This window comes from Oncorhynchus tshawytscha, unplaced genomic scaffold (assembly GCF_018296145.1).
Source record: "Oncorhynchus tshawytscha isolate Ot180627B unplaced genomic scaffold, Otsh_v2.0 Un_contig_2087_pilon_pilon, whole genome shotgun sequence".
NCBI lineage: Eukaryota > Metazoa > Chordata > Actinopteri > Salmoniformes > Salmonidae > Oncorhynchus > Oncorhynchus tshawytscha.
In genome coordinates, this window is record NW_024609767.1 from 370001 (window position 1) to 390000 (window position 20000).

General features: G+C 50.2%; 1 protein-coding gene across 2 annotated transcripts in view; it reads left to right on the top strand.

Moving 5' to 3' along the window:
- The window catches only part of LOC121845796 (threonylcarbamoyladenosine tRNA methylthiotransferase-like), a 263403-nt gene extending 244705 nt beyond the window's left edge, over positions 1–18698 (top strand). The window contains exon 9 of one of the 2 annotated variants that reach the window (XM_042317771.1): positions 17856–18685. In XM_042317771.1, the coding sequence (XP_042173705.1) occupies positions 17856–18063 (208 nt within the window). In that variant the 3' untranslated portion in view covers positions 18064–18685. Of the gene's footprint in view, positions 1–17855 lie in introns of both variants that reach the window. The other variant, XM_042317772.1, reaches the window with a different exon arrangement.
- Positions 18699–20000: the final 1302 nt, after the last annotated feature.

Consider the following 20000-nt stretch of genomic DNA (forward strand, 5'->3'; position numbering starts at 1 on the left):
ACCTCCCTCTCATGTCCTCAGCCTCCCTCCCTTGTCCTCAACCTCCCTCCCTTGTCCTCAACCTCTCTCCCTTGTCCTCAACCTCCCTCCCTTATCCTCAACCTCCCTCTCATGTCCTCAACCTCCCTCCCTTGTCCTCAACCTCCCTCCCTTGTCCTCAACCTCCCTCTCATGTCCTCAACCTCCCTCTCATGTCCTCAACCTCCCTCCCTTGTCCTCAACCTCCCTCTCATGTCCTCACCCCCCTCCCTTGTCCTCAACCTCCTCTCATGTCCTCAACCTCCCTCCCTTGTCCTCAACCTCCCTCCCTTGTCCTCAACCTCCCTCCCTTGTCCTCAACCTCCCTCCCTTGTCCTCACCTCCCTCCCTTGTCCTCAACCTCCCTCCCTTGTCCTCAACCTCCCTCCCTTGTCCTCAGCCTCCCTCCCTTGTCCTCAAGCCTCCCTCCCTTGTCCTCAGCCTCCCTCCCTTGTCCTCAACCTCCTCCCTTGTCCTCAACCTCCTCCTTGTCCTCAGCCTCCCTCCCTTGTCCTCAGCCTCCCTCCCTTGTCCTCAACCTCCCTCCCTTGTCCTCAACCTCCCTCCCTTGTCCTCAACCTCCTCTCCTCAACCACCCTCCCTTGTCCTCAGCCTCCCTCCCTTGTCCTCAACCTCCCTCCCTTGTCCTCAGCCTCCCTCCCTTGTCCTCAACCTCCATCCCTTGTCCTCAGCCTCCCTCCCTTGTCCTCAACCTCCCTCTCTCCCTTGTCCTCAGCCTCCCTCCCTTGTCCTCAACCTCCCAAGTTAAAGTTCAAACAATTGCAGAAATCTAAACTCTCCAATATCACCAACCACCAACAACACGCCAATGACACCCTGACTGTGCGAAACATTAAGAACAGCTGCTCTTTCCATGACACAGACTGACCAGGTGAATCCAGGTGAAAGATATGATCCCTTATTGATGTCACTTTGTTAAATCCACTTCAATCAGTGTAGATGAAGGGGAGGAGACGGGTTAAAGAAGGATTTTTAAGCCTTTAGCCAATCAGAGACATGGATTGTGTCTGTGTGTGTCATTCAGAGGGTGAATGGGCAAGAAACAAGATTTAAGTGCGTCAAGAACTGCAACGCTGCTGGGTTTTTTTTTCACACTCACCAGTTTCAACACCAAAAAGACATCCAGTCAACTTGACACCACTGTGGGAAGCATTGGAGTCAACTTGGGCCAGCATCCCTGTGGAAGCATTGGAGTCAACATGGGCCAGCATCCCTGTGGAAGCATTGGAGTCAACATGGGCCAGCATCCCTGTGGAAGCATTGGAGTCAACATGGGCCAGCATCCCTGTGGAAGCATTGGAGTCAACATGGGCCAGCATCCCTGTGGAAGCATTGGAGTCAACATGGGCCAGCATCCCTGTGGGAAGCATTGGAGTCAACATGGGCCAGCATCCCTGTGGAACTCTTCAAACACCTTGTAGAGTCCCATGCCCCGATGAACTGAGGCTGTTCTGAGGGCAAAAGGGGTGCAACTCAATACTAGGAAGGTGTTCCTAATGTTTTGTACGCTGAGTATCGCGAGCGATATGTTACGAACGTCAAATAACAATCAAATCGTAGTATAGATGAATAATGTATGTAGAACCTTGACAAGTGACATGTGGTGTAGCCACATAAGTACCGCGTTGATGCGGTATGGTGAGGTCCCTGGTAATACCCAGCCATACTGTGTGTGTGGTGGAGGGGTCTCAGTAGGTCTGAGTCTCTGTGCTGTAATAGAGGGTCATTAAAGATGTGAAGAAGTGGGAGATGAGCAGCAGATTAAGCCTGGATCAAGTGGTTAAGGCCACACTGGTACACAAGGCCTCAGTTTAGGGCATCTCATGTCTCCTAACTCTGATGCTAAGACGCACTAATCTGCTCCCCAGGCAGAGCTCTGTTTTTTCTCTCTCCTTCTCTGAGTCTCTCTTTTTTATTATCTCTCTTACCTCTCTCTTTCTCTCTCTCTCTCTTTTATTATCGCTCTCTTTCTCTGTCTCTCTCTTTTATTATCTCTCTCTTTCTCTCTCATCCCCTTTCATTATTTCTCTCTTTCTCTTTACCTCTATCTCTGAGTCTCTCTCTCTTTATCTCTTTCTCTGTCTCTCTCTCTCTACCTCTTTCTCTGAGTCTCTCTCTCTCTCTCTCTACCTCTTTCTCTGAGTATCTCTCTCTACCTCTTTCTCTGAGTATCTCTATCTACCTCTTTCTCTGAGTCTCTCTCTCTTTACTCTCTCTCTCTCTCTGAGTCTCTCTCTCTACCTCTTTCTCTGAGTCTCTCTCTCTCTACCTCTTTCTCTGAGTCTCTCTCTCTTTACCTCTTTCTCTCTCTCTGTCTCTTTACCTCTTTCTCTGAGTCTCTCTCTCTCTGAGTCTCTCTGTCTCTCTACCTCTTTCTCTGAGTATCTCTCTCTACCTCTTTCTCTGAGTATCTCTATCTACCTCTTTCTCTGAGTCTCTCTCTTTACCTCTTTCTCTGAGTCTCTCTCTTTACCTCTTTCTCTGAGTCTCTCTCTTTACCTCTTCTCTCTCTCTCTCTCTCTTTCTCACCTCTTTCTCTGAGTCTCTCTCTCTCTCTCTCTTTACCTCTTTCTCTGAGTCTCTCTCTCTGTATCTCTTTCTTTCTCTGAGTCTCTCTCTCTTTTACCTCTTTCTCTGAAGTATCCCTCTCTCTTTTTTTTACCTCTTTCTGAAGGTCTCTCTCTTTTACTATATTTGCTCTTTATTTATTTCTCTTTCACTCCCTCATCGGTCTCTGTCCCAGGCTGTGTCTCTGTGCAGCGTCCCAGTGTCTCATCTGTCTCTGTCCCAGGCTGTGTCTCTGTGCAGCGTCCCAGTCTCCATCTGTCTCTGTCCCAGGCTGTGTCTCTGTGCAGTGTCCCAGTCTCCATCTGTCTCTGTCCCAGGCTGTGTCTCTGTGCAGTGTCCCAGTCTCCATCTGTCTCTGTCCCAGGCAGTGTCTCTGTGCAGTGTCCCAGTCTCCATCTGTCTCTGTGCAGTGTCCCAGCTGTGTCTCTGTGCAGTGTCCCAGGTCTCCATCTGTCTCTGTCCCAGGCTGTCTCTGTGCAGTATCCCAGTCTCATCTGTCTCTGTCCCAGGCTGTGTCTCTGTGCAGTGTCCCAGTCTCATCTGTCTCTGTCCCAGGCTGTGTCTCTGTGCAGTGTCCCAGTCTCCATCTGTCTCTGTCCCAGGTGTCTCTGTGCAGCGTCTCTGTGCAGTGTCTCTGTGCAGTGTCCCAGTCTCCATCTGTCTCTGTCCCAGGATGTGTCTCTGTGCAGCGTCTCTGTGCAGTGTCCCAGGCTGTGTCACTGTCCCTGCAGTGTCTCTGTGCAGTGTCCCAGGCTGTGTCTCTGTGCAGTGTCCCAGGCTCTGTCTCTGTCCCAGGCTGTGTTTCTGTGCAGCGTCCCTGTGCAGTGTCCCAGGCTGTGTCTCTGTGCAGTGTCCCAGTCTCTATCTGTCTCTGTCCCAGGCTGTGCTGTGTGCAGCGTCCTGTGCAGTGTCCCAGGCAGTGTCCTGTGCAGTGTCCCAGGCTGTGTCTCTGTGCAGTGTCCCAGGCTGTGTCTCTGTCCCAGGCAGTGTCTCTGTGCAGCGTCTCTGTGCAGTGTCCCAGGCAGTGTGTCTCTATCTGCAGTGTCCCAGGCTGTGTCTCTGTGCAGTGTCCCAGGCTGTGTCTCTGTGCAGTGTCCCTGTCTCATCTGTCTCTGTCCCAGGCTGTGTCCCAGGCTGTGTCCCTGTGCAGTGTCCCAGTCTCTATCTGTCTCTGTCCCAGGCTGTGTCTGTGTGCAGCGTCCCTGTGCAGTGTCCCAGGCTGTGTCTCCCTGTGCAGTGTCCCAGTCTCTATCTGTCTCTGTCCCAGGCTGTGTCTGTGTGCAGCGTCCCTGTGCAGTGTCCCAGTCTCTATCTGTCTCTGTCCCAGGCTGTGTCTCTGTGCAGCGTCCCTGTGTGCAGTGTCCCAGTCTCTATCTGTCTCTGTCCCAGGCTGTGTTTGTGTGCAGCGTCCTGTGCAGTGTCCCAGGCTGTGTCTCTGTGCAGTGTCCCAGTCTCTATCTGTCTCTGTCCCAGGCTGTGTTTGTGTGCAGCGTCCCTGTGCAGCGTCCCTGTGCAGCGTCCCTGTGCAGCGTCCCAGCCTCTAGTGTTGAATCATCTCTTTGTCTCTGACCTAATGAACTCTCTCTGTATTTAGTCTCGTGCTTCATTCTCCCTGTGAGGCCGCCACACACACACACACACACACACACACACACACACACACACACACACACCCTGATCTGTTCTCAGTGAAGGTTACACACAACACTGTGACTTCTCTGACTGCTGTAGCTTCTTGTTTAGTCTCCAGAACCACTCTGTTTTCCCCTCAGCTTGTCTGAGCATTGTGTTAAAGGAATGCTGCTGTACTGTAGCATGGAGGCTGAGCGGCCTATAGGCTGTTGCCATAGAAATAGTACTATAGACCCATTGACTTGAATGGGATTTCCTGTTCTACTGATTTAGATTTCTTCTTGGCTTCTGCTGCTAGCGTTGTTACACGGGCCCCTTTCTACATTATCTCAGGGTCGTGAGTTCACTCATTCTTACATTATCTCAGGGTGATATGTTCACTAATTTCTACATTATCACAGGGTCATGAGTTCACTCCTTCCTACATTATCTCAGGGTCATTATCTACATTATCTCAGGTTGATGAGTTCACCTGATCCTGCTGTTAGTTCACCCATTCCTACATTATCTCAGGTTGATGAGTTCATCCTGCTGATCCTGCTGTTAGTTCACCCATTCCTACATTATCCCAGGTTGATGAGTTCACCTGATCCTGCTGTTAGTTCACCCATTCCTACATTATCTCAGGTTGATGAGTTCACCTGATCCTGCTGTTAGTTCACCCATTCCTACATTATCTCAGGTTGATGAGTTCACCTGGTCCTGCTGTTAGTTCACCTGATTCTCCTGTTAGTTCACCCATTCTACATTATCTCAGGTTGATGAGTTCACCTGATCCTGCTGTTAGTTCACCCATTCCTACATTATCTCAGGTTGATGAGTTCACCTGGTCCTGCTGTTAGTTCACCTGATTCTCCTGTTAGTTCACCCATTCCTACATTATCTCAGGTGGATGAGTTCACCTGATCCTGCTGTTAGTTCACCTGTCCAGACTGGTAGACAGCCAGTTGACAGCCTGGTGTGATGTTCAATAGGCATAACACTGCGGTTTCATATCAAATTAAATTCTATCAGGTCGTGTATTTTTCCAGATGTAATCACAGGTGCAACAGCAATGCTTTGGATTCCTAGTTCCATTCAGTACTGCATTGCCAAACCAACAGAAGTGGCTGAACTGTTAAGGCTATGGTTAGTGTGGTGAGGTCTGCTGTGTGTTGTGTCCCTGGGTGACATTTCAGCTCTTCCAGTAGCTCAGAAACTCCTCTGTTACTGTGGTGAGGTCTGCTGTGTGTTGTGTCCCTGGGTGACATTTCAGCTCTTCCAGTAGCTCAGAAACTCCCCTGTTAGTGTGGTGAGGTCTGCTGTGTGTTGTGTCCCTGGGTGACATTTCAGCTCTTCCAGTAGCTCAGAAACTCCCCTGTTAGTGTGGTGAGATCTGCTGTGTGTTGTGTCCCTGGGTGACATTTCAGCTCTTCCAGTAGCTCAGAAACTCCCCTGTTAGTGTGGTGAGGTCTGCTGTGTGTTGTCCCTGGGTGACATTTCAGCTCTTCCAGTAGCTCAGAAACTCCCTGTTAGTGTGGTGAGGTCTGCTGTGTGTTGTGTCCCTGGGTGACATTTCAGCTCTTCCAGTAGCTCAGAAACTCCCTGTTAGTGTGGTGAGGTCTGCTGTGTGTTGTGTCCCTGGGTGACATTTCAGCTCTTCCAGTAGCTCAGAAACTCCCCTGTTAGTGTGGTGAGATCTGCTGTGTGTTGTGTCCCTGGGTGACATTTCAGCTCTTCCAGTAGCTCAGAAACTCCCCTGTTAGTGTGGTGAGGTCTGCTGTGTTGTGTCCCTGGGTGACATTTCAGCTCTTCCAGTAGCTCAGAAACTCCCCTGTTAGTGTGGTGAGGTCTGCTGTGTGTTGTGTCCCTGGGTGACATTTCAGCTCTTCCAGTAGCTCAGAAACTCCCCTGTTAGTGTGGTGAGGTCTGCTGTGTGTTGTGTCCCTGGGTGACATTTCAGCTCTTCCAGTAGCTCAGAAACTCCCTGTTAGTGTGGTGAGGTCTGCTGTGTGTTGTGTCCCTGGGTGACATTTCAGCTCTTCCAGTAGCTCAGAAACTCCCCTGTTAGTGTGGTGAGGTCTGCTGTGTGTTGTGTCCCTGGGTGACATTTCAGCTCTTCCAGTAGCTCAGAAACTCCCTGTTAGTGTGGTGAGGTCTGCTGTATGTTGTGTCCCTGGGTGACATTTCAGCTCTTCCAGTAGCTCAGAAACTCCCCTGTTAGTGTGGTGAGGTCTGCTGTGTGTTGTGTCCCTGGGTGACATTTCAGCTCTTCCAGTAGCTCAGAAACTCCTCTGTTACTGTGGTGAGGTCTGCTGTGTGTTGTGTCCCTGGGTGACATTTCAGCTCTTCCAGTAGCTCAGAAACTCCCCTGTTAGTGTGGTGAGGTCTGCTGTGTGTTGTCCCTGGGTGACATTTCAGCTCTTCCAGTAGCTCAGAAACTCCCCTGTGTGTTTCTCACACTTAGCATCCCTCTTTGACTCGTAAACTATTTCTCAAATGGACCCTTGATGCCGTTCAGACTTAAAACTCAACATTGTTTGCTGTTTAGTTTGTTTTATTCCTGCAGTGGGAGGTCCCAGAGGTGTTCACCTGTTTTATTCCTGCAGTGGGAGTCGTCCCAGAGGTGTTCGCCTGTTTTCTCCCACTTTGACTTTGAGGAGCCTCTTATAAAAGGACTTAATTGTTTTCTACTTTGTGTGCTGGTTTCAATATTCACTCGACCCTCCTTGTCCTGGTTGACACAAACAATACAATGATTTCCTGCAACTTCTCTTCAAGTTCAAACCACTTAAAAAAAAAAAAAATTTAATCAATGTCTGTAAATAAAAAGCTTTAAAACACAATACGTGGCCATAGATTCAGCTGCTTTCCAATTAATGGAGAATAAATGCTTTAGTTGTAAAATGCAGATCACAGGCTTAGTGTTTAGGCCCTTAGTGCTTTCCTTCCTCTGCTCATAGGGAAGCAGACATGGGTTCAAACACTATTTGACATCGTTCAAATCCTTTCAGCCCAGAATGCCTCACTCTCCCTTGAATGTGAGACGGGCATTGGTTTACAGTTCTGGGACTGTTTTATTGGTTTCGGCTTAATTAAACACCAATAAATTATTTGAAATACATTTCAAATCATATTTGAAGCCGTTCTGGGAGGCAGCAGCTCCTAGGAGTGTCCTCTTGGGTGTGTGTCTGCCAGTGAGGGGGTCAGCAGCTCCTAGGAGTGTCCTCTTGGGTGTGTGTCTGCCAGTGAGGGGGGCAGCAGCTCCTAGGAGTGTCCTCTTGGGTGTGTGTCTGCCAGTGAGGGGGCAGCAGCTCCTAGGAGTGTCCTCTTGGGTGTGTGTCTGCCAGTGAGGGGGCAGCAGCTCCTAGGAGTGTCCTCTTGGGTGTGTGTCTGCCAGTGAGGGGGCAGCAGCTCCTAGGAGTGTCCTCTTGGGTGTGTGTCTGCCAGTGAGGGGGCAGCAGCTCCTAGGAGTGTCCTCTTGGGTGTGTGTCTGCCAGTGAGGGGGCAGCAGCTCCTAGGAGTGTCCTCTTGGGTGTGTGTCTGCCAGTGAGGGGGCAGCAGCTCCTAGGAGTGTCCTCTTGGGTGTGTGTCTGCCAGTGAGGGGGTCAGCAGCTCCTAGGAGTGTCCTCTTGGGTGTGTGTCTGCCAGTGAGGGGGCAGCAGCTCCTAGGAGTGTCCTCTTGGGTGTGTGTCTGCCAGTGAGGGGGCAGCAGCTCCTAGGAGTGTCCTCTTGGGTGTGTGTCTGCCAGTGAGGGGGCAGCAGCTCCTAGGAGTGTCCTCTTGGGTGTGTGTCTGCCAGTGAGGGGGCAGCAGCTCCTAGGAGTGTCCTCTTGGGTGTGTGTCTGCCAGTGAGGGGGGCAGCAGCTCCTAGGAGTGTCCTCTTGGGTGTGTGTCTGCCAGTGAGGGGGCAGCAGCTCCTAGGAGTGTCCTCTTGGGTGTGTGTCTGCCAGTGAGGGGGCAGCAGCTCCTAGGAGTGTCCTCTTGGGTGTGTGTCTGCCAGTGAGGGGGCAGCAGCTCCTAGGAGTGTCCTCTTGGGTGTGTGTCTGCCAGTGAGGGGGCAGCAGCTCCTAGGAGTGTCCTCTTGGGTGTGTGTCTGCCAGTGAGGGGGCAGCAGCTCCTAGGAGTGTCCTCTTGGGTGTGTGTCTGCCAGTGAGGGGGCAGCAGCTCCTAGGAGTGTCCTCTTGGGTGTGTGTCTGCCAGTGAGGGGGGCAGCAGCTGCTATCAGGGGGACCCAGTGCTATTGTCTCTCCATCATCTGCAGTGTTGACGGGGATAACAAAGAGGTGTGTGTGTGTGTGTGTGTGTGTGTGTGTGTAACAGAGGTAAAGCTGTGTGCTGTTGCACCAGAGGCCTTCCCTGCCTCTGAGCCATAACGATGTAGTACATTGTCCTGTGTGTGTGTGTGTGTGTGTGTGTGTGTGTGTGTGTGTGTGTGTGTGTGTGTGTGTGTGTGTGTGTGTGTGTGTGTTGCACCAGGGGCCTTGTCCTGTGTGTGTGTGTGTGTGTGTGTCGTAATGATGAAGTATGTTGTTCTCGTACACCTTCATGTGTAATTAATGTTTGAGGAGAGAGTCACACGGCAACACAGCAAGAGGCATCCAGACGACAGGTTACAGTCGCTAAGAAACCAGAAATGAGTTACTGCAGGTGTCTAGAGAGGAGGGGGAGGGGGGGCGCCTCTCGTTTGGAGAAGTAGGGGGGCGCCTCTCGTTTGGAGAAGTAGAGGGGGGGCGTCTCTCGTTTGGAGAAGTAAGTCTACATTACTGAACAATAATACAATGAAATCCCAAGCTGCTCCTCTCCACGGTCTCTAGTCACGTCTTTAAAATAACAATAATACTGGTGTTGAAAGTTCATTCAGTGAGATTCTGGTACTGTTGGCCTGGTTCTGTTGGCCTGGTTCTGTTGGCCTGGTACTGTTGGCCTGGTACTGTTTGAAACCAGTGTGGTTGTGATGAGCCTGAGATGCTCCTGTCAGAGTGGTTGGAATGTCACGTGAGGTACTCAGTCAGGGGGGGAGAGAGATAGGGAGGGAGGGAGAGAGAGAGAGAGAAAGAGGGAGAGAAAGAAAGAGGGAGAGAGAGGGAGGTAGAGAGAGAAAGATCGAGAGAGGGAGAGAGAGAGAGATGGGAAAGAGAGAGAGTTTGGGATGTCCCGTGAGGTATTCAGTCAGTCAGAGACAGGAGAGAGAGAGAGGTTGGGATGTCCCGTGAGGTAGTCAGTCAGAGGGAGAGACAGAGACATGAGAGAGAGACAGGTTGGGATGTCCCGTGAGGTAGTCAGTCAGAGGGAGAGAGAGACAGGAGAGAGAGAGAGGTTGGCAGCTCTCCTGTCTGTCAGCGAGGATGGATGAAGTGTAGAGAGATGGTTGACAGACACTAACAGCTCCTCTGCTTCAGGCGACCCTGCTGCTACTACACAAACTAGCTGCGTCTGAAAACAAGTGCTCCACTTTTTCTGACACGTTTCTCTGTCAGTAACCAACATCACACAGCTACCACAGTAATAAATAATGAACCACCTTGCGTATGTTTAAGTCTTAGATCACGTTAGAAGTGTGAAACTTTTTCCTGGGTACTTTTTTCATATTACTGCCTCACTGTAATTCACTCAACAAAGATCATTTTTCCCTGGTAGGATTTTAACTACAGTAAACTACAGTAAATGTAATAATGTAGATGTTGTCAGGACACCAAACTACAGTAAATGTAGTACTGTAGTTGTTGTCAGGACAACAACCTACAGTACATGTAGTAATGTAGACGTCAGGGCAACAAACTACAGTAAATGTAGTACTGTAGTTGTTGTCAGGACAACAACCTACAGTACATGTAGTAATGTAGACGTCAGGGCAACAAACTACAGTAAATGTAGTAATGTAGATGTTGTCAGGACAACAAACTACAGTACATGTAGTAATGTAGATGTTGTCAGGGCAACAAACTACAGTAAATGTAGTAATGTAGACGTTATCAGGACAACAAACTACAGTAAATGTAGTAATGTAGATGTTGTCAGGACAACAAACTACAGTACATGTAGTAATGTAGATGTTGTCAGGGCAACAAACTACAGTAAATGTAGTAATGTAGACGTTATCAGGACAACAACCTACAGTACATGTAGTAATGTAGATGTTGTCAGGACACCAAACTACAGTAAATGTAGTAATGTAGTCGTTGTCAGGACAACAAATACAGTAAATGTAGTATGTTTTCTTGCATATACATTTTTATTTACTATCATCTGATCCAGGGTCTGCTCCTACACTGGGCTTTATACAGTCATACATTACATTCCACTATCATCTGATCCAGGGTCTGCTCCTACACTGGGCTTTATACAGTCATACATTACATTCCACTATCATCTGATCCAGGGTCTGCTCCTACACTGGGCTTTATACAGTCATACATTACATTCCACTATCATCTGATCCAGGGTCTGCTCCACTACACTGGGCTTTATACAGTCATACATTACATTACACTATCATCTGATCCAGGGTCTGCTCCTACACTGGGCTTTATACAGTCATACATTACATTCCACTATCATCTGATCCCAACCATTATGTTCATAAATGACCAGCTAGGTCAGATAATAATAATCACAGTGGTTGTCGAGGGTGCAACAGGGCAGCACCTCAGGAGTATATCAGTTGGCTTTTCATAGCCGAACATTCACAGTTAGAGACGACAGGTGCGGTAGAGAGAGTTAAAAACAGCAGGTCTGAGACAGGTAGCACATCCGGTGAACAGGTCAGGGTTCCATAGCCGCAGGCAGAACAGTTGAAACTGGAGCAGCAGCCCGACTAGGTGGACTGGGAACAGCAAGGAGTCATCAGGCCAGGTAGTCTTGAGGCGTGGTCCCAGGGCTCAGGGTCTCCTGGAGGGGAGGGAGAGAGAGATAATTACTTAAATTCATACAGGACACTGGATAAGACAGGAGAAATACTCCAGATATAACAGACTGACCCTAGCCCCCCGACACATAAACTACTGCAGCATGAATACTGGAGGCTGAAACAGGAGGGGTCGGGAGACACTATGGCCCCGTCCGACGATACCGGACAGGGCCAAACAGGCAGGATATAACCCCACCCACTTTGCCAAAGCACAGCCCCCACACCACTAGAGGGATATCTTCAACCACCAACTTACTATCCTGAGACAAGGCCGAGTATAGCCCACAAACATCTTCCATACGGCACGAACCCGAGGGGGACGCCACCCGGACAGGAAGATCACGTCAGTGACTCAACCCACTCAAGTGACCCACCCCTCCTTTGGACGGCATGGAGAGCACCAGTAAGCCAGTGACTCAGCCCCCTTTATAGGGTTAGAGGCAGAGAATCCCAGTGGAAAGAGGGGAACCGGCCAGGCAGAGACAGCAAGGGCGGTTCGTTGCTCCAGAGCCTTTCCGTTCACCTTCCCACTCCTGGGTCAGACTACACTCAATCATATGACCCACTGAAGAGATGAGTCTTCAGTAAAGACTTAAAGGTTGAGACCGAGTTTGCGTCTCTCACATGGGTAGGCAGACCGTTCCATAAAAATGGAGCTCTATAGGAGAAAGCCCTGCCTCCAGCTGTTTGCTTAGAAATTCTAGGGACAATTAGGAGGCCTGCGTCTTGTGACCGTAGCGTACGTGTAGGTATGTACGGCAGGACCAAATCAGAGAGATAGGTAGGAGCAAGCCCATGTAATGCTTTGTAGGTTAGCAGTAAAACCTTGAAATCAGCCCTTGCTTTGACAGGAAGCCAGTGTAGAGAGGCTAGCACTGGAGTAATATGATCAAATTGTGGGGTTATAGTCAGGATTCTAGCAGCTGTATTTAGCACTAACCAGAAAGTTTAGTGGGGGGGTGCTGTCCTTGAATAGATGAATGTGTTGTGCTTCTATGAGACCGAAGCCTGTATGTTATCATCTGGTCACGGATGGTCTATTTCTGCTTGTCTCATTGTTACTCTGTGAGACTAGATCATTGTTGGCATGTGACACTTCTTCATTGACAACTATAATGGTTCGGTTTGTAAATCACTATTTAGTATTTTTACTGTTGGGGGTTAAACAGACCCTGTTTACTCCATCCTAGTCTTCTGAACTGACAGGGGTTTTAGACAGACCCTGTTTACTCCATCCTAGTCTTCTGAACTGAGAGGGGGGTTTAGACAGACCCTGTTTACTCCATCCTAGTCTTCTGAACTGACGGGGTTTTAGACAGACCCTGTTTACTCCATCCTAGTCTTCTGAACTGACAGGGGTTTTAGACAGACCCTGTTTACTCCATCCTAGTCTTCTGAACTGACAGGGGTTTTAGACAGACCCTGTTTACTCTATCCTAGTCTTCTGAACTGACGGGGTTTTTAGACACCCTGTTTACTCCATCCTAGTCTTCTGAACTGACAGGGGGTTTTAGACAGACCCTGTTTACTCCATCCTAGTCTTCTGAACTGACAGGGGGTTTTAGACAGACCCTGTTTACTCCATCCTAGTCTTCTGAACTGACAGGGGGTTTTAGACAGACCCTGTTTACTCTATCCTAGTCTTCTGAACTGACGGGGGTTTTAGACAGACCCTGTTTACTCCATCCTAGTCTTCTGAACTGAGAAGGGGGTTTAGACAGACCCTGTTAACTCCATCCTAGTCTTCTGAACTGACAGGGGTTTAGACAGACCCTGTTTACTCCATCCTAGTCTTCTGAACTGACAGGGGTTTAGACAGACCCTGTTTACTCCATCCTAGTCTTCTGAACTGAGAGGGGGTTTAGACAGACCCTGTTAACTCCATCCTAGTCTTCTGAACTGACGGGGTTTAGACAGACCCTGTTTACTCCATCCTAGTCTTCTGAACTGACGGGGTCTAAACAGACCCTGTTTACTCCATCCTAGTCTTCTGAACTGACAGGGGGTTTAGACAGACCCTGTTTACTCCATCCTAGTCTTCTGAACTGACAGGGGGTTTAGACAGACCCTGTTTACTCTATCCTAGTCTTCTGAACTGACTGGGGGTTTTAGACAGACCCTGTTTACTCCATCCTAGTCTTCTGAACTGACAGGGGTTTTAGACAGACCCTGTTTACTCCATCCTAGTCTTCTGAACTGAGAGGGGGTTTAGACAGACCCTGTTTACTCCATCCTAGTCTTCTGAACTGAGAGGGGGGTTTAGACAGACCCTGTTTACTCCATCCTAGTCTTCTGAACTGAGAGGGGGGTTTAGACAGACCCTGTTTACTCCATCCTAGTCTTCTGAACTGACTGTGGGGTTTTAGACAGACCCTGTTTACTCCATCCTAGTCTTCTGAACTGACAGGGGGTTTTAGACAGACCCTGTTTACTCCATCCTAGTCTTCTGAACTGAGAGGGGGGTTTAGACAGACCCTGTTTACTCCATCCTAGTCTTCTGAACTGACAGGGGTTTTTAGACAGACCCTGTTTACTCCATCCTAGTCTTCTGAACTGAGAGGGGGGTTTAGACAGACCCTGTTTACTCCATCCTAGTCTTCTGAACTGACAGGGGGTTTTAGACAGACCCTGTTTACTCCATCCTAGTCTTCTGAACTGACAGGGGTTTTAGACAGACCCTGTTTACTCCATCCTAGTCTTCTGAACTGACAGGGGTTTTAGACAGACCCTGTTTACTCCATCCTAGTCTTCTGAACTGACAGGGGGTTTTAGACAGACCCTGTTTACTCCATCCTAGTCTTCTGAACTGACAGGGGGTTTTAGACAGACCCTGTTTACTCCATCCTAGTCTTCTGAACTGACTGTGGGGTTTAGACTGTTTGTCCAGGAGTCATCCTAGTCTTTATCCCTCCCAACACGAGGCCTAATATATACCATAGAGAAATATAACTGCTTTGTTTCCACGGTTGTTTGACCATGGTCTCAAAAATCTTGCTTACAAAGTCTTCGCAATGTGAAAGAGAAATGTGTCCCTGTAAAAATATATATAAATATATATATATAAAACATTCCTACCAGCCAGCTTGAATCATTTCTGTTTCCTTCCATTTGATTGGTTCCATTTTTCCCTCTGGCTGTCTTTAAACCAATGAAAAACAGACCCGTTTCTCCCTCTCTAGAAACCTGGGTTAAGGCAAGACAACAGCAGTAGCATCATTGATCTCCTGAATCCCAGCAGCTTGGCACGTCAAGGCCAGACGCCACTACAACCAGCAGCACAGGCTTTATACAACACTGTGTCTTAGTGGTTAAGATAGGGAGGGAGGGAGGGAGAGAGGGAGAGAGCTAGGGAGGGAGGGAGGGAGGAGAGAGGGAGGGAGGGAGGGAGGGAGGGAGAGGGAGGGAGGGAGGGAAGGAGGGAGGGAGGGAGCTAGGGAGGGAAGGAGGGAGGGAGGGAGGGGAGAGGGAGGGAGGGAGGGAGGGAGCTAGGGAGAGAGGGAGGGAGAGAGGAGGAGGGAGGGAGCTAGGGAGGGAGGGAGAGAGGGAGGGAGGGAGCTAGGGAGGGAGGGAGGGAGGGAGGGAGGGAGGGAGGTGGAGGGGTAGAGGGAGCTAGGGAGGGAGGGAAGGAGGGAGCTAGGGAGGGAAGGAGGGAGCTAGGGAGGGAGGGAGGGAGGGAGGGAGGGAAGGAGGGAGCTAGGGAGGGAGCTAGGGAGGGAGGGAGGGAGGGAGCTAGGGAGAGAGGGAAGGAGGGAGCTAGGGAGGGAGGGAGGGAGGGAAGGAGGGAGCTAGGGAGGGAGGGAGGGAAGGAGGGAGCTAGGGAGGGAGGGAGGGAGGGGGCTAGGGAGGGAGGGAAGGAGGGAGGGAGCTAGGGAGGGAGAGAGGGAGCTAGGGAGGGAGCTAGGGAGGGAGAGGGAGAGAGGGATGGAGAGATGGAGAGGGGAGGGAGGGAGGGGGAGAGATAGGGAGGGAGGGAGAGGGAGAGAGGGATGAAGAGGGGGAGGGAGGGAGGGGGAGAGATAGGGAAGGAGGGAGGGAGGGAGAGAGAGAGATAGAGAGAGGATCTGTGTGGAGAACAGGTAATGTTGATACAGCCGTTGTCTCCCTCTCCTCTCTTTCATTCTTCCAGAACTTGGAAAAAGCCATGATATCACCATGTCAAAGTTATGGCACTGCCTGCTCTTGGATGTGTGTGTGAAAGAGCTGTGTGTGTGTGTGAGCTGTAGTTTGGCATAGCTGTGTGTGTGTGAGCTGTAGTTTGGCATAGCTGTCTGTGTGTGAGCTGTAGTTTGGCATAGCTGTCTGTGTGTGAGCTGTAGTTTGGCATAGCTGTGTGTGTGTGAGCTGTAGTTTGGCATAGCTGTCTGTGTGTGAGCTGTAGTTTGGCATAGCTGTCTGTGTGTGAGCTGTAGTTTGGCATAGCTGTCTGTGTGTGAGCTGTAGTTTGGCATAGCTTTCTGTGTGTGCTGTAGTTTGGCATAGCTGTCTGTGTGTGAGCTGTAGTTTGGCATAGCTGTGTGTGTGTGAGCTGTAGCTTTCTTTGTGCTGTAGTTTCATAGCTGTGTGCTGTGAGTTTGGCATAGCTGTGTGTGTGTGAGCTGTAGTTTGGCATAGCTGTCTGTGTGTGAGCTGTAGTTTGGCATAGCTGTCTGTGTGTGAGCTGTAGTATAGCCATAGCTGCCTGAACTCAGCCGGACACACAGCTCATCAGGGGAACAGGAAAGCTGAGAACTCAGAGAAGCCCTGAGCGTCTCAGCTAAACAGCCAGCCAGCAACAGAGGAATTCAGCCAGCAACAGAGGAATTCAGCCAGCCAGCCAGCAACAGAGGAATTCAGCCAGCCAGCCAGCAACAGAGGAATTCAGCCAGTCAGCCAGCAACAGAGGAATTCAGCCAGCCAGCCAGCAACAGAGGAATTCAGCCAGTCAGCCAGCAACAGAGGAATTCAGCCAGCCCAGCCAGCAACAGAGGAATTCAGCCAGTCAGCCAGCAACAGAGGAATTCAGCCAGCCCAGCCAGCAACAGAGGAATTCAGCCAGCCAGCAACAGAGGAATTCAGCCAGCCCAGCCAGCAACAGAGGAATTCAGCCAGTCAGCCAGCAACAGAGGAATTCAGCCAGCCAGCAACAGAGGAATTCAGCCAGCCAGCAACAGAGGAATTCAGCCAGTCAGCCAGCAACAGAGGAATTCAGCCAGCCAGCCAGCAACAGAGGAATTCAGCCAGCCAGCCAGCAACAGAAGAATTCAGCCAGCCAGCCAGCAACAGAGGAATTCAGCGAGTCAGCCAGCAACAGAGGAATTCAGCAAGTCATCCCAGCCAGCCAGTCAGTCAGTCAGCCCAGCCAGCCAGTCAGCCCAGCCAGTCAGCCAGCCAGTCAGCCCAGCCAGCCAGCCAGTCAGTCAGTCACCTGCCACCCTGCACTGTGCTTCTCCTCTCAGATTCACTTCACAGCAAATACAACAAGCAGAAGGAGACAGACGTACGGAGAACCAGAACAATTGATCATGTCTGAAAGGAAAGCAGTTGTCCACCTCGGCACTCACATCAAAAGAGCCCTTGATGAGGAGGGGGGACAACCAACTATACCACTCCAAAGAGTGAGGGAGGGGAGGGGGGAACAACCAACTATACCACTCCAAAGAGGGAGGGAGGGGAGGGGGAACAACCAACTATACCACTCCAAAGAGGGAGGGAGGGGAGGGGGGGGAACAACCAACTATACCACTCCAAAGAGGGAGGGAGTGGAGGGGGAACAACCAACTATACCACTCCAAAGAGGGAGAGGGGAGGGGGAACAACCAACTATACCACTCCAATGAGGGGGGAGGGGGCAACCAACTATACCACTCCAATGAGGGAGGGGAGGGAACAACCAACTATACCACTCCAAAGAGAGGGGGGAGTGGAGGGGGAACAACCAACTATACCACTCCAATGAGGGGTGGGGGGGAACAACCAACTATTCCACTCCAAAGAGGGGGAGTGGAGGGGGAACAACCAACTATTCCACTCCAAAGAGGGGGAGTGGAGGGGGAACAACCAACTACACCACTCCAAAGAGGGGGGGGGGGGGGGAGGGGGAACAACCAACTATACCACTCCAAAGAGGGGGGGAACAACCAACTATACCACTCCAAAGAGGGGGAGAGGGGGGAACAACCAACTATACCACTCCAAAGAGTGGGGGGACAACCAACTATACCACTCCAAAGAGGGGGGACAACCAACTATACCACTCCAAAGATACCACTCCAAAGGGGGGGGACAACCAACTATACCACTCCAAAAGAGGGGGGACAACCAACTATACCACTCCAAAGAGGGGGGGGACAACCAACTATACCACTCCAAAGAGGGGGGGGGGAACAACCAACTTCAGTTCTCTCTCCGTATTAAACCGGGTTCCTTTTCCTCTTCAGATATGTTCTTCTCTATATTATAACGTTTAGTTAAAAGGCTATTTGGTCTCAGAATAATCTCATGAACCATATGATTGCCTGGGAGAGGCAGTGTTTGGTCGTTCGTACACCTGATCACACACCCTGCTGTTGTTGTCTTACAACACCTCTAGATCTCTTTAAAATGGTCGCCTTCAAAAAGGCTTCCTTGGCCGCTGCTTGTAACGTCTCAAGTCCTGGCGGTTCTACTGCTAAACTTCACTAGTCTGTTGAAATCAGATGTAGGTTTGTCTGAGGCGTGACCTCCTCTTCTCTCTCTCTCTCCCTCTCCAGTTGTCTGAATGCCTGTACGTACTGTAAAACCAAGCATGCCAGAGGAGACCTGGCCAGCTACCCCGTGGAGGAACTCGTGGAGAGAGCCAGACAGTCCTTCCAAGGTGAGTCTACAGCCGACCAATCACGCTGCTGCTCCAAGTACACTGACTCCTTTACCCACCTTCTTTTACTAACTACCAACTCTTTGTTGGAGATGGGGATCTAGTGGGTTGATGGAGATGGGGATCTAGTGGGTTGTTGGAGATGGTACCAGGTGGATCTAGTGGGTTGTTGGAGATGGGGTTCTAGTGGGTTGTTGGAGATCGTACCAGGCGGATCTAGTGGGTTGTAGGAGATGGTACCAGGGGATCTAGTGGGTTGTTGGAGATGGTACCAGGGGATCTAGTGGGTTGTTGGAGATGGGGATCTAGTGGGTTGTTGGAGATGGGGATCTAGTGGGTTGTTGGAGATGGGCATCTAGTGGGTTGTTGGAGATGGGGATCTAGTGGGTTGTTGGAGATGGTACCAGGGGATCTAGTGGGTTGTAGGAGATGGTACCAGGGGATCTAGTGGGTTGTAGGATATGGTACCAGGGGGATCTAGTGGGTTGTTGGAGATGGTACCAGGGGGATCTAGTGGGTTGTTGGAGATGGTACCAGGGGGATCTAGTGGGTTGTAGGAGATGGTACCAGGGGATCTAGTGGGTTGTTGGAGATGGTACCATGGGGATCTAGTGGGTTGTTGGAGATGGTACCAGGGGATCTAGTGGGTTGTTGGAGATGGTACCAGGGGATCTAGTGGGTTGTAGGATATGGTACCAGGGGATCTAGTGGGTTGTTGGAGATGGTACCAGGGGGATCTAGTGGGTTGTAGGAGATGGTACCAGGGGATCTAGTGGGTTGTAGGATATGGTACCAGGGGATCTAGTGGGTTGTTGGAGATGGGGATCTAGTGGGTTGTTGGAGATGGTACCAGGGGATCTAGTGGGTTGTAGGAGATGGTACCAGGGGATCTAGTGGGTTGTAGGATATGGTACCAGGGGATCTAGTGGGTTGTTGGAGATGGTACCAGGGGATCTAGTGGGTTGTTGGAGATGGTACCAGGGGGATCTAGTGGGTTGTAGGAGATGGTACCAGGGGATCTAGTGGGTTGTAGGAGATGGTACCAGGGGATCTAGTGGGTTGTAGGAGATGGTACCAGGGGATCTAGTGGGTTGTTGGAGATGGTACCAGGGGATCTAGTGGGTTGTTGGAGATGGTACCAGGGGATCTAGTGGGTTGTTGGAGATGGTACCAGGGGATCTAGTGGGTTGTTGGAGATGGTACCAGGGGATCTAGTGGGTTGTTGGAGATGGTACCAGGGGATCTAGTGGGTTGTAGGAGATGGTACCAGGGGATCTAGTGGGTTGTTGGAGATGGTACCAGGGGATCTAGTGGGTTGTTGGAGATGGTACCAGGGGATCTAGTGGGTTGTTGGAGATGGTACCAGGGGGATCTAGTGGGTTGTAGGAGATGGTACCAGGGGATCTAGTCAGGGGGCAGGGGGTGGGGTTAGTTCTGGGTGTATTACATGGATATTTGCAGTTGGTTGTTGGAGATAGCACCAGGGGATCTAGTGGGTTGTTGGAGATAGCACCAGGGGATCTAGCCAGAACGTGATCATGTCTAATGATCAACACCACTATTAGCTAAAGTCCGTTGGACTTCTTCACCCAATATCGATACAGTTGTTCACGTTTCTTTGTAGACAGCCCTTCCAAGGTGAACATACCCCGTCCAACACCAACAATGTTATGCTTTGTTTCAGCCCACATATAACAAGAGCAAGGAGATACATAGAGACAGATCATTCATCATGTGTTGGACTAACACACCACTACCAATGAACTAACTAACTAACTAACTAACTAACTAACTAACTAACTAACTAACTAAATAAATAAATAAATAAATAAATAAATAAATAAATAAATAACTAGCAGCAGACAGACTTCCTCACTGTCCATGTGGCTTTGTTTCTATTAACTGCCACACATTTCTATCATCAACAAGCCCAGTTCAGAGCCAATGAAACGACAGGTCCTTTTTTAATGCTGTCCGGCAACCGTCTGTTAATCCGTCCTGATTGGCCAGCTGATTTCATCATGCCTCCACGTAGACTGAC